The 15,294-nt window shown below is 46.1% G+C and overlaps 1 protein-coding gene across 1 annotated transcript; it reads left to right on the plus strand.

Moving 5' to 3' along the window:
* The first annotated feature begins 276 nt into the window (after positions 1–276).
* On the plus strand, positions 277–10,661 carry LOC123158163 (protein CDC73 homolog). Its single transcript, XM_044576261.1, has 4 exons — positions 277–380; positions 7,945–8,168; positions 10,385–10,467; positions 10,575–10,661. The coding sequence occupies exons 1-4, from the start codon at positions 277–279 to the stop codon at positions 10,659–10,661; spliced, it is 498 nt and encodes a 165-aa protein (XP_044432196.1).
* The last annotated feature ends 4,633 nt before the right edge of the window (positions 10,662–15,294 follow it).

The following is a 15,294-nucleotide window of genomic DNA, read 5'->3' on the forward strand; positions in this document are numbered from 1 at the left end:
TAGAAACATTTAGGACGTGAGCTTGTCAATCCGAATGTGGAGGGACTCCAGCTTAGCCCCGGCCAGCAGCTTGGGCGGAACTGTAAAGAAGGTCAGCTCCTGCGCAACGACATCACCGGGATCCTTGCTGCTTGTCACCTCCATTTCCACCTTGACGGCGTCGGTCGTGCCTTTGGGCTCCCCGGCGAGCCGTTCGACAACAGCTTGGCCACGTAGTGCGGTAGTGGGGACGCCCTCGCTCTGATGTAGACGACCGACACGGTGATAGGAGCGCCGATGTCGAGCACACCGCCTACCAAGAAAAACATGCGGCCGTCCTCCTCCGCGGACACCAAGAGCAATGGCTCTGACAGTGGCACTTCCAACTGGAGCACCTTGCCGTACTGGATCCTGTGCACGGGCATGGGATGCGCGGTGCTGATGTGGTGGTAGAGCACCGGGGGCGGGCCTTCATAGCCGCAGACGGGCATGGGGCATTTGTTGGGCGTGAGCGGACACAAGCTCTGGTGATCGACGAGCTTGTGGTAAGTGACGTAGATCCCACAGCCTTCATGCGGGCACTCCACCCTCACCGATGAAAGGACGGTGTCCACCGTCGTGTTCCGCACGTCGAAGCCACTGCCGCGCTCGCACTTCTGGCACTGCCGCTGGTTCCCGAGGTGCTCGACGCTACAGTCTGCGCAGGCCAGGTGCCCTCCCTTGCACTTCAGAAATCAATCGAACAACACATCAATCAAGAAACCTGTACCTTGCTCGATCAGCCAAACGGACGAGGTGTATTCGAACCTCATACACTAGAGGCGTCAAGGGGCGGAGGCACAAGGGGAAGTGGAGCAAGGTGAGGTCCATCGAGAACATAGAGAGCTCCATCGTCGGGTCCTGTTCCGTTTGCATGATCTCACCCTCCTTGTGCACAACCATCTCTTGCTTTAGGGCCGGGGCATTACAAAGCTTTACCGTCAAATATTTATACTACTTCAAGGTGCATTAAATCAAAACATGCAAGTATCAAAAGGAGAGACACGGCATGCATGCATGCATTGTAATTAATACGTCGGTAAACGCAAATTATTGAAATATATCGAGTGCAGTGCTTTGATGTGTCGCGTCAACTCATACAACAATGAGAAGTTTGATTATCCTCACCCTCGCGGACTTAACTGCACCTGCCTTTGGCTGTATGATAGGTTGGCCACCCACCTATCATACACGCAAAGGCAGGAGCGTCCCTCCCTCGCCCATGAGCGTGGTGGCTGGCAGGACTAGGAGAAGCTTTCGCTACACGCTCTCCCTCCCGCATGCGGTGGACATGCAGCAGTACAATGTCAGATGGCCAGAAGCGTACTGTAGTACTCCTCAAGTGCAGTAGTACTCCATCATTGTTCGACTTCCCAAAGAGGCGAAGAGCCAAGCGTAGCCCGGACGCTAGTGTTGCAGTTTCATGTGTAGAGTAGTCTAGGGTAGCGTGTACCATGCCTGTAGGCTTAAAATCGTTGGGGTCGACTCCATGCTATGTGGTCGTCTCGAAGTTTTTTTAATTAAAATAGTCTTCTGGACCTACCTGTCATCCTGGTGATTGTAGTTTGCAGGCTCATCTGGTCAAGACAGGAATATATTTTTAATTTGTGGTGTGTAAATGTTAGACGTTGCAGCAAATATACTGTACACTGCGGGTCTTTCAGTCAAGTTTAGAGGCAAGCATGTGGGGCCAGTGCTATGATGTGTCGCGTCAACTCGTACAACGAGGAGAAGCTTGATTTTACTACTACACGCCTTCTCCCTCGCCCATGCGCGCGGTTGCTCGCAAACGAGGACATGCTTTTGCTTATAGTACTACAACAAGCTATCCCTCCCGCTCGCGGTGGACGGACATGCAGCAGTTGATTCGATACTATAGAAGCAGTAGTAGTAACATCATTGTTCATCTTCTCGAAGAGGCGAAGAGCCGAGCGCAACCCAAACGTGGCATTTGCGAACATTGGAGCACGCATATAGCCAGGCTCTTGCATCAGACAAAATTGCTATGTGAGCGCACTATTGTAGTACGTACTTGCTAGTATAGCCCTGTAAACCAGAAGGAGTATTTTCCTTTCTAGAGATTTCAACAAGTGACTAGACTACACTGAGACGGAGTACATATGGAGCAAAATGAGTGAATCTGCACCGTAAATAAATACATAGTTCTCTTGTTTTCCTCTCTGAGGTGCACAATTTTGAGTATACTGACTAGTCTCTTTTTGACATGCATTTACTTTTTTTTTGACACAGTACAGACGCGAGCACTCATATACACGCACATACACTCACCCCTATGAATGCACACATGCACACCTTGCCCCTATGAGCACCTCCGAAAGACTCAGCCGGCACTATCATCTTGAAATTTAAGAAGTCACCATAGGCACCTTGTCGTTAACGGGAATGTCTCCTGACACGCGATAGACGCGAGTGGCAGTCGCCTCCATAGGTGCTTGAATGCCAAAGAGGGAGAGGGTAGTAGTTCCCGAGATGTTGAACGGTCAATGATGCATCCTCAACTACATGCAAAGGGAATTAATTGGAGAAGCAGAATAGAGCCAACATGATGTGAATGCTACAGAGTTTGGACTCTCATATAAAAGCGCCCACCACTCCAATCCATTTACTCCTAAGTCTCTGCGCAACACTGCTCACTCCAATCCAAGACCAAGTGATCAGAAGCCAAAGCACCTATGGAGGCGATGGACGCGAGTGACAGTCGGTTGTGCCAAATCATCCAAGGCGCTGGCCTACGGCTCCGAACCGCACAACGTTTCCAGACGGTGCTGGCGACCGCCGGCATCGTAGCCCTCGCCGACGCCAACTTCGCCTCTTGCATGGACAACATGATGGCCAACTCCATCCGTAAGTTCACTGCCGTCAAGAAGCGAGCGGACGACCTTGCCGTACTGCTCCAGCCCGCGCGCCCAGGCTCCTCATTGCCTGCCACCCTCATCGGCCTCCATGGTGACGAACTCTTTCAAACCCTGTTGGCCCTGCAGGTGTCGGAGGTCGCGACCAAGAATGTGCACCTCGAGGCCGCGCTCGCCGCGCAGCACCTCGCCATGCAAGAAACCGTCGAACTTCACATCCACGTCTACGAGGAAATCGTCTACATAGGCAACTACAAGGCAAGCGAGGACATAAAGACGTTAGCCTTCTTCCAGCGGCTGGAATCTTTGTACGCCATTGTTTAGAAGCACGTCGACCTGGCCATAAAAGCCGCTGCTACTTAGGCATCGTTTGGTGGGCCGGCGCCCTGAGTCGAGGAGGTGGACGTCGTCGATGGATGCATCGCTTCTTCTTGCCTCCTGTAACCAGCAATGCATCGGCTCATGGCCTTAATGTTTTATTAGTATAGTACTCCCTCCGTTCCCAAATATAAGTCTTTCTAAAGATTCTAGCAAGTGACTACTACATATGGAGCAAAATGAGTGAATCTACACTCTAAACTATGTCTACATACATCTGTATGTTGTATTCCATTTGAAATAGTTTTTAAAAAGGCTTATATTTAGGAAAGGAGGGAGTATATGGCATTTTTATTCTAGTCGTAACGTTTTCACTATGAGGTGGGGCCGCAGTTGAGAAAACCCACCCCGCCCATCGGGCATCGGCCGAGTTTAGAATTACTAGAAGAGAGAAACGAGCGAGGAGAGCTAGCTGTAGCACGGACGCTGCTGACAGACGGGGCTCGTGTTGATAGAATAGGAGTACTGAGCACTTGTACCTCTTTTTTGAGGGAAAAAATAGTCGTATGTTTAGTACCACTAGTTGGGTGCGTGCGACCTATAGCTGTCATCACTTTAGGTCTCCTTTTCGAATCGCAGCTACGCTTCACAGTACATATTTTTTCACGCATTTTTCCTCCTATATGTACTCCTAGGCTATTTCCACGTGCTCCCTTTCACCGACATGTGGGACATAGAGCATCTGCATTGTAGTGCATGCACGACTCAGAGCATATGCCGGGGTACTTTACATTTCATACCTCACAAATTACATGCAAACCCCCTGCAGAAGAATAAATAAATAAATGAATTACTACATGAAACCGGATTATTTTCATAGAAACCAGAGCATGTTCATTAAATTTTGGACATAACACGTTTATAAAAAATGATCGGACCTAAACCAGTCTAAGGGCCTCTTTGATTTTTTCCACAAAAAAGGGCCTCTTTGATTCGCAGGATACTGAAAACACATGAATGGGGAAAGTATGATGGCGATGAACCGAGACGAGGAGAAATCTAACTCAGTTAGAGGTTATAGTTAGATTCTAACCCTGAACTAACTCTAAACCAAAGAGGTGTATGGATGGCAGAGTTAGATTGACAATAAATGCTCTTCCTCAATCATTTGACTACTTTGGACCCTATTTCCTGCCGGATTTGGTGTGGACGGCTCTTGTGTGGCCTCCTCCCGCTCACAATTGACATAAACGAATCGTCTTTACAAATCAAGCATGCAAAACATGGTAAATTTTACTTTGTCCATACAAATGAGATATCCCACTTAAACATACAAGTCGTCAATCAAGCTTCACAAAAAACACTCCATGAAATAAAGCATGAGCTAACTCATCATGGAAGTCATTCACGATAGGGAGGGAGACCGGAGCCCCTCACGCACCGAGGGAGGAGCTTGTTATCGTCGCTCTAGAGGAAGGCTCTGTAGAGCCCAAGCCCCGGGAACCCCTCCGACGCAGGCGCTTGCGAGTTGAGGTCGACACCGGCATGAGTAGCAGGGGTGCTTGCCGTCGATTGGGAACTTAATATTTGGGCCTCTAGAAATAATGCAAACCTGAAACTAAAATACCTAGAAAGGTGAACTCAATCTTTGGGCCTCTAGAAATAATGCAAGCCTGAAACTGAAATACCTAGAAAGGTGAACTGAATCTTTGGGCCCCTAGAAATAATGCAAGCCTAAAACTGAAATACCTAGAAAGGTGAACTTAATCTTTGGGCCTCTAGAAAGATTTATTACCTCCTCAAGCAGCATAAACAATTCCATGCGTGCACCACAAATCCATACCAAGTTTGATTAAGATCTACTTCTCCAAATCAGAATTAGCGCTAGAGCGAGCAAGATCAATGATATGGCTGTGAGATAGAGAAGGAACGAACAAACTCACCCCTCTCGTGACCTCCCTGGTAGATGCGTCGCCGCCGCACACGACAGAGGGAGAAAAATGACCGGTGAAGGGGGGGCGGGGCGACCTTCGAAGGCAGGAGGGAGAGGGCGGCCGGAGTAGGGCGGCGGAGACCGGAAGGAGAGGGCGGCCGGAGGAGAGAGAGGGCGAGCGGCAGAGCGGCGCTTGGGCGGGCAGCCCTATGGGGAACAGAGAGGAGTCGTGCGAGGGGGGAGGGAGCGATCTGGTGCGGGCAGGGGAGATGTTTTTAGTTCTCTTTTAGTGGGCCCGAGGATAACTAATCTAATTAGAACCTCTCCATCGGGCTAGTTTTTTTAGCTGGGTTAGAGCAAACTAGCTCAAACTAACCCCTCCTATTTCGATAATTTGAGGCTATTTCAACCCAAACTAGCTCTAACTCAGGGATCCAAACAAAGAGGAGTAGTATTGTACATGCTACAGTCTAGACCGTAGCACATTGTTTTTATGGCCATATCACCACTTTGTTTTCTACTGCTGGTTCACTGGGCTACCATGGTTCGCACTGCTGGTTCACTGGGCTGTCGTGGTTCGCACTCCTCCGACCTGAGTAGTAGTATAGTAGTAGTAGTATATACCGCATCATTCTTTGCTCCTTCTTAACGTACTACTTCGCTGACATGTGGGAGAGCCAACATCCGGGTCGACGTGTCATGCACCAGATTAGAGTGCGGAACGGAAGGGGGGCATCACCCTCGTTGTAGAGCCAGTAATTCATGACTATAGTGAGTAGCCATATCACAAGTCTTTCTAGCAGTAACGCGCCGTCAAATCACACAACCCAACCTTTCCAGCAGTAAGTTTGAGAATCTACCACTCCCTCACCCACCTCGCCTCTCTGTCAAACTGCCTACCTCGAAACTACTGCACGTACCGCCCGGGAAAAGCCCCGCCCTCAACTTTTAACTACACGAAAATAGTTCGAGCTTGTTCATTCTATGTAAATACTTATTGTGTGTTTATTCACCCGTGGGGTTGTTCAATGAATGGAGGGCCGGGGAGCACAAGTGAACAATACTAGTACTACTAGTAGTAAGTAGGACTCGTACAGTTTGTCTCCTTTTTAATGCCACGTACACAAATTGAAACGCTTGTTGTGGAGAAAAAAAAGATAATCACTCCACTATATATGTACGTAGGGGCCTGAGCGCTTGCTTTACTAGGTTCGCTCTCTTCATTCTCTCATCCTCTGCCCCTGTCGTTCTCTCCGACACATCACCGACTCGGGAGGTCCTCCGACCCTTCTTCCTCCCTGCCATATTGTGCGCAGATCGGACCTGCCACCGCCGACATCCCGACGAACCTCAAGTACAAATTCTTTGAAAGTGGCCTTGCTCGACTGCCCCAGCTCCCAATGTGTCTGCATGTGCATCTTTTTCTACTTCCACCAGATCTTCCAAATCCACCTAAATTTTTAGTATTATTAGAAGTAAAGCTACTACATGCATTCGAATCTAGGACTTGGTTCAAACAACAAAGAGAAGGGGGAAATCGTAGCATGAATCTAGGATTTGATTCAAAGAGGAAATAACAGGGGGAAAGTAGTAGAGACCGGGTACCCAACCGATCTCTTGGTTGAAAAGGGAAATAAAGGGAAACACTACTGGAAACTGGGAATTTGCCATCAGCCAGCTCTTTGCCATCTGCCAGCTGATGGCAAAGAACGTCTTTGCCATCTGCTTATAAAAAACAGATGGCAAAGAACTGACAGACGGCAAAGAACATGGTTGCCATCAGCCATTTCTTTGCCATCTTCTAGTGGATAGCAAATAATCTTTGCCATCTGCCAGCAGATGGCGAAGAGGTGGGTAGGGGGTCCAGTGCTGTAACGGCCTGTCAACCCACTCTTTGCCATCTGCCAGCAGATGGCAAAGAATCTTTTCCATCTGTTGGCAGATGGCAAAGAAGTGGGTGGGGCCCAATGGATGACGGCGCTGTAACGGCCCAGTAGCCCCACCTCTTTGCCATCTGCCAGCCGCTGGCTGATGGCAAAGATATGGGCCTTTGCCATCCGCTGGCTGATGGCAAAGAGGTCTCTTCTAAAAAAATTGTCCTCCCCTCTCTCCCACCCCGGCCCCTCCCCCTCTCTCTCTCCCAGCCCGGCCCCACCCCTCTCTCTCTCTCCCCACCTCACCCACCCACCACTTGTCAAAAAAAACCCAACCCCAAACCGCACCCGCGTGCCCCAGCCGCTGGACGACCCCAGCACCGCCGCCGGCCCGCCACCGCCCAGCACCGCCGCCGGCCCGCCCCTCCCCGCCACCGCAGCCCTCCCCCGCCCCTCCCCGCCACCGCAGCCCGCCCCTGCGCCCGTCCCTCCACCGCAGCCCGCCCCTGCGCCCGTCCCAGCACCGCCGCCCGTCCCTCCACCGAGCCGGCCCTCCCCCGCCCCTCCCCGGCCACCGCGGCCCTCCCGGCCACCGCGGCGTGCCCCTGCGCCCGTCCCTCCACCGCGGCCCTCTCGGCCACCCCGAATCAGTCTCAGGCTCTCAGCCACTCCCGTGCGTGCTGCTGGATAGGGTTCGCCGCCGCCCTCACTGGTCGCCGCCGCCGCCCTCACCGGTCGCCGCCGCCGTCGCTTTCCCCTACATGGCCGGAGGATAGGCCATCCCGCCGGTCCATTCCCGCCCCACCCCCATCCCGCGCGTGGAATCCCCTTTGACTCCCAGCCGCCCCCGCCGACGCCCACCAGCCGCGCCTTCCGGCGGGCCGCCTCGTGTCGCCCGATCCGCCACCCGTCCCGCATCCTCACCCAGGTTCGTCCGGAGCTCCTCCTCCTCCCACCGATACTGCCTCTGCTTGCTTGCGATTGCCGGTGGATCTGCGCTTGCTGCCGGTCCGGTGGCGTTCGAGGTCAGGGACAAGCTGGCCTCGCTCAAGGCCGACGACTGGGTGCGTGTCGTGGCCGTGTTTGTTCTCGGAAAAGAGTGGCAGTTCAAGGATTGGCCCTTCAAGGGCCATGTCGACATCTTCAACAAAGGTTTGCCACTCTAGTTACTGCTTGCCTGCTTATAGTATATCTGCGATTTGTTGTGTTTGCATCTCCGAGAGCTTCATTAGTTTTTGCTCAATGACTGTAGAAATAATCACATCACATCGGTGATTCAAGATTTTCGTACAGAGAGGTTCATAGTGATCGCTGAATTGTCCATCGACATTGCAGGATAGGGTTGTTCTATACCGGGAGGGAGTACACTTTGAGTGCTTACTTTGTTAACCCAACTAGCGGTGTGACCCGCACAATTTGCGCGGCTAGATTTCTAGTGTGCCTTTATATCCATATTGGCATTGATATGTTGCTAAGCCTTAGACATTACAAAAATACAATACACATTTGTCAATAAAAGAAAAATAACGCATATAGCGGACTCTATTGAATTTTTTTATTGTGTTGGTAGTAACATATTTTGTACTATGTGACAATAGAAAACCATTGGATTGTGCTGCCTGGATGCCATGCTAATCTATTTGGAGTTTTTTTTAATCTTTTTCTTTTCTTCTTCTAAATAATCAATTTGGTTTTGCCTTTTTTCGATGACTGCCCTTTTATTTTTTTATTTTACTAACAATTTTTAAAAGACTCTCTAATAAGACTTATAATATAACATTAATGTCTAATAGAACCACCTCGTCATTATTGAAGTTGCATTGTGCAATATCATGTACAGAGATGCTTCTACTATTCTACACATGCCAATATAGTGTTGCTCTAATTATCTCTGTTGCTTAGCTGTGTAGTACAATATAAAATTATTCAGGTGTATTAATAAAAAATGCTAAATAACCTCGCACTTTAAATCTTGACATATCTATGTGTATTTCACGAAGGAACTAAATAACACGTGGGAGGTGCTCTATTTTTTTTCTAGTTTTAAACTGATATGCATGTGGTCCTCTTGCACGTGCCCTTCCCTTTACTTAGAATCACATTGGCTTGTTCCATCATTTATTCTGGGTATATAGTTTCTTTAGAGCCAAAAAGTATAATGTGCACATAATGTACGGCTTCACGCTGCTACTTTTGTTTCTTTGTTTGTCATTGTATCCAATCTATTCCTATAAGTTTGCAGTGTGTTATAAATTGTATGAAACAATGGGAATCAATACATCATATTATCTTCTTGTTTTTTACAAACAGCTCTCAGAATAATATAGAGAAATTAGTGGTACTGTAAATTGCTAAATTGCTTTGTTGAGGACGGTCAAGCCCATGATCTACTTCTGAACCAAACAATTTGCATGCAGGGATAAGATCCCATCGCGGACTGAACATCGTCCACCGCTCGATGTGGCCGATGGCTGCCGTGCGCTTGTGAACCGAATGTCTAGCTGCAGTCCTTTGGATGTGTACGTGCATCAAGTCTTTTCTTCCTCCTCAATTTACATGCAGAGATTGTATCCACCGGCCATTGACGTGATCTGCCTCTAGACGTAGCTGGTAGCTGCTTGCGATCCGAACGGGAGATGCCCCAAGATGACATAATATTACCTGCCGACCTATTAATCTATTCCAAACGTAAGGGCTTCTTGAACGCATCGTAGGTTTTTTTCTTAGGAAAAAACGTGTCCTAGTAGGACATGACTTGTTTGTTACCGTATATATACGTGATGGTTTTTTTTTTTGAGGATCCGTGATGGATTATTCCTATGTATGAGTTTCCTTGTTCTACACTTGAACGTGTCCAACATGATAGTACAATCTGGTTGTACATGGGACCTGGCGGTGTCATGTTTTTTTGTATGTATGAGTTTCCTTGTTCTACACTTGAACGTGTCCAACATGATAGTACAATCTGGTTGTACATGGGACCTGGCGGTGTCATGTTTTTTTTATTCCCGTGTTATGAGTTTCTATTTAACTAATCTCAACTGTTCAATATCTTAACTTTGTATAGATGAATCTTAACCGTTAGTTCTGTATTGTTTTAAGTATATAATAGATTGGGTTAAAATGATGCTTGTTTTTGGCATTGACATTGGTTGTCGAGCAGGAAATCACTGCTGCTATGACTAACCAAATCATACCCGTTTGCCCGCACCTTTTGTCTCTGTTCCTAGCAAAGCCTCCCACTAAACTTGGTCAAAAATTTATGGTATTTGTAATGCAACATGGAACATTAGATTGCACTGTTTCTCTTTTCAGCACAGCAAGTCGATACCATCTGTGGCCTAACATTTTAAACTTTTCTCTCTCAGTTATTGGGTTCTTTGTATGCTTTGAAGATGATAGTGTCGATTCAGCAAAAGTGGTCAAACAGTGGAATGTCAAAATCATATCTGTGAGTGGGAGGAATTTTTCATATGTTTTCTTGGTTATTGTAATCAAATTCTATTTTGCTCCCACTTACAGCTGCTTTATTAATTGTGTTATTAACCTATGGTGCAGATAAGCAAGAATAAAAGGCATCAAGACAGACCGGCTGCTCTGGAGGTGTGGGATCGGCTGGATGAATTTGTGCGGGCACGCTCATAGGTGAACCCTCATGTGTATCTAACTGTGTGATCTTTTAAGTTGTCCCTTCCATTCTGTACTTGATACGGGCAAAACCTTGAATTCCTGGTGAATTCTATAACCGGGTTTTGTAGGATTGGCCATCATGTGTTTTCTTAATTTTAAGTGTCTTTGCAGTAACCTTAGTGATACATGTGTGTTTTTACTGAAAGTTCAATGTAGTTCTTTGTGCTATGGACTTATCAAGCATTTGACGACCAAGATATAGTGCACGGGGAGTCCTGCAGATAACTGGGACTAAGGCTTCACTTCAAATATGCATGATGATATCAGATTGTGCTATCCAAGTTGGTTTTATAACAAGAGAAGCCATCATAGTGTGCAACTTCCTTATTGTCATGTTTCAGTAATTCACACTGGTAGTATTAGTATTAGTTGTTGGCTTCTTGCTGTTGCTTTATTACTGTGAGAAGTATCCAGAAATGGTATCAACTACTAGCATCTTGACATTGTTATTTTAATTAATTTGGGATTCACATGTGTCTATATATTGTTTATTTGAATAGGACGCTTCAGGATTTGCTAAGTGTAACCTTTTCAGTTCTACTATGTTCATAGTAGGTTTTTCCTTTATGCAAGTTAAACTGTTCCAACTTCTTGCTAGAAGTGGTCATGTAATGTCATCATTGAGCTTACATGTTGTAATTTTTATGGTCTGTCAGACATATCACCGGTAATGAGATAATGAACCTGTGGTGGCAACTGGGCTAGGATATATACTCCGTCCGTTCCGAATTACTTGTCGCACGTATGGATGTATCTAGATGTATTTTAGTTCTAGATACATCCATTTTAGCGATGAGTAATTTGGAACGGAGGGAGTAGTTGATTGCAATTCTTCATATCGTGTTGGTTAACTGTCAGATTTCTATACCCTACATTTTGCTTAGGATATTAACCTTACCTGTTTCGAGTTGGTGTTAATTACTTTTTCTTATATTTTGAATGAATTTGATCAATCTTTTTTCATGGCCTCATCCCTTGGTGACATTTTCTTCTGATTTCGTTTTCAGTCGCTGTTATCACCCAAATACTCAAATACCATGTTGGGTGATGGAAGTGGACTTATGCTGGCTAAGTTGTCGACAAGCAGAACAACCACCCCTACATCCCAGCCTTTGTATTTCAGGTGCCGGTCGATGGCGGAATGAGATGCCAGGAACCTACCTTCCTTCTGCATTCATGAGGATTGGTTACTCATATATACATGGATGTGCGTACATGGCCAGGACTTATGTACGTGTCCGACCTGCCCTCTTTTACTTTTTCTTAGCATGAGGTCTAGACAACTGCTTATGTGTGTACGTGATCATGACTCTTTTTGACGGGCTATTTCTAATTCTTTCTATTTTTAAGGGAATATTTCTAATTCTTTCTATGTCCCATTTTGTAGATTTGCTTCAGATCACGGAAGCTTGGGTTGATGGAGTGCTTGTCTTTAGTTTTTGTTTTGACTTTGTGAAACTTGCTACCTATGATGAAACTGTGTAATATTGATGAAACTATGTATATGTATGGATGAAACTTGCTACTATTGGTAAACAATTGGTAACATGTGTTGTATATGTGTTCGATATATATGTGTTCATGACTATTGGTAATATGTGTTCAATATGCTATATTGGTCATATAAATATATTTGTGTTTGATTTTCTGTGAAAATGAATTGATATAAGAAAAAAAATATTAAATGGGGCAATATAGGAACTTTGCCATCAGCTGGCAGATGGCAAAGAGGCCATGTGTCATCTACATGTAAAATTTGGGCTGGCCTATATGGGCCCTTTGCCATCTACCAACAGATGGCAAAGAGCTTTGCCATCTACTGGCAGACGACAAAGCATGCAGTCTTTGCCATCTGCTGGCAGACGGCAAAGTATGTCGTTAGCCTTCTAACGGGGCTAACCCCGTTAAGAGGCTTTGCCATCTGCCAGCAGATGGCAAAGCCACAGGCTCTTTGCCATCATCCAGCAGATGGCAAAGAAGCCTTTACCGGCAGGGTTTCAGACGAACTGTTTGCCATCTGCTGGCAGATGGCAAAGTGCCAGATTCCAGTAGTGCAAACTCAGTACAAACTGGATAAGGAGCAAATCGATTATTGGTTGAAAAATTGATAGAAAGTGGCGGCTGGTGGACAAGTCAACACAGTATGTCCAGGATTAGATTTGCTGCCCTCACATAGTAAAAGGTCTCCAGAATTAGATTTGCTTCCCTCACATAGTAAAAGGTCTCCAGGATTAGATTTGCTGCCCTCACATAGGAAAAGTTCTTCAGGATTAGATTTGCTGCCCTCACAGAGCATGAACAAACTCGGCATCACCACTTTATGCCTCCTTGTAGGTACATTGTGCTGATGCGTCCACTGTCGCATGTCCTTATACAAACCTTTTGTTGTTGCTAATGTAAGGGCGCATGTAAAATGAAGCGATCACACTGTTACCTTAATGACATGTCTAACTAGTGTTATTGTTAATATAATGCCTCCAGTGATATGATGCAATTAAACTGTTAACAAATGGTACTCCTACTATTTTCTCAAGTATGATAAGTAAGTTGCTTCTTTACACTGCTGAGTGACCTGGTGTCCCATGGTCCCATGCCCTTAAACCAACTCTTTAGCTGCTATTGATTTACTATATCTGGTAAACAAGCAATGCCACCATTAAAGTAATAACATATTTGACGAATGTCATAGTCGATCGTAATGCTTCTGGTAACATGAAGCATTGCTGACGTTTTAAAATTTCTACTGTCCTTGCGTGATTGCCATGAACATAATTAATATGCTTCTTTTCATTTCGTGTATGTTTCGTATATTCTTATTGACCAGCAACTGTTTAATTTCTATCTTTTTGTGTAGATAGGGATATCCATTTCACCTGTTGCTATTGTGACATTTTGGTGAACTGCACAAAACACTTTCTTTTGGAATGAGTGTCTTGTGTAGTTCAACTAAAATGTCACGTGGGCAACATCTCTCAATTTTGGTGGAACTGCACAAAATGGTGATTGGAGTTTCCAAAATCTCCATCAAATTCTGCTGGTAATCTCATGCAACATTTTATTAGCTTTTGCAAGATGAGCCATCACTATCACCACAATGGCACTTTACTTTAGTGGAACTGCACAAAAGGATAAGCAAATTATAGTTGCACCTTACATGAGCAGGACAACCAACCTCAATGTTGCTGAATTTTAGTGCAACTACTAAAGAAGAACCTGCCAGCTCACGAGAGCAAGTACTACTTGCTAGCTGAATGATGCAATCTTTGCTTCATTTCACATAAACTGTAGAAAAAGGCGCATGAATTGAATCATGGATCTGCAGGTTGACCTCATCCGAGTGGTGTTGCAGGTTCACCACATCAAGTCATGGCGGTATAGGGCCCCTCACACCGGTTGCTTCAACTAGTGCCACTATTATAGTAATCATGCTCTTTCTTATCTGTGCAAACAGGAATACTCTACTACAGATGTTGTGATGGTCAAGAGCATTCTCCAAGTTCTTCGGTTGTATGACACGGCTAGCCAAGATGGATTTAATCCCTATATTCACTTTATCAAAAGGCTCTAATGGGTTGGTTCTGAATCTTGCTAGCTGGGAATCAATGAGATGTATAGGCATCTTTGTTGTACTTATTATTTGAAACTTATTTGTTGGTTCTAAATCTTGGAAGCTGGGAATCAATGAGATGTGTAGGCATCTTTGTTGTAATTATTACTTGGATCTTATTTGTTGGTTACGAATCTTGCAAGCTGGGAAACACGGCATGATGATGCAGAGGACAGCAACTATAACAAACTGTTCAAACTTGGTAGTATTTTCTGTGCGAAAGTGCGGCAAATGTGCTAATCATGTGCGTCCTTAGAATAATAATTCTAATTGTTGTGCATGTTGATCCTGTGGCACTGATAAAATGAGCCAATGCATTGCTTGTTTTAAGAATACATTTTAATTAAAGCTAATTAAATTTAAGTAATCTGACCACTAACACTTGTTATTACAGTACCAATACAGACCCACTCGTGAACCGACCTGTGTGGCCGGCATAGGTTTCTTAATGGAGGCATTTGAATGCACCAAGGGTGCATATTCTGTCGGGCGTGCAGCGGTTGAAGGAGGGGTAGTAATTGTTGTCGCCTATACACACTCAGTTTACTGTTGAATCCAGTTCCCCAAGAGCTGAAAAATGAACTACTGTTGCCGCCTACTCACTTGTTCACTTGAAGAGACTCGAATGGCGATCCGAGGGGTGAGCCTGCTAGATATGGACTTCAGCAAGGAGTTCACCTTTGAGTTCTCCGTTCAATCCCATGGTGGCACCTAGTTGAATGTGATGTACACCAACGATCCGGACTCCGTGAAGCTGTACCTCGCCGAGATCAAGCAGTACCTACAGGATGAGAAAGCACAAGGTCGCAGGACTAGACCTTGTGCCCATCCATTCGTCTCCTGACAGGGACCAGCGGATTGCAATCACCTATGTATGCGTGCGAGATGAGGTTCTCGTCTACCACTGCTGTAGGGCCATCAGATATTCGGGAGCATTCGCCCATTCATCGGTAACGCCGACTGCACCTTCGCTATGGTGGA

This window comes from Triticum aestivum, chromosome 7B (genome assembly GCF_018294505.1).
Source record: "Triticum aestivum cultivar Chinese Spring chromosome 7B, IWGSC CS RefSeq v2.1, whole genome shotgun sequence".
In the NCBI taxonomy this organism is placed as follows: Eukaryota; Viridiplantae; Streptophyta; class Magnoliopsida; order Poales; family Poaceae; genus Triticum; species Triticum aestivum.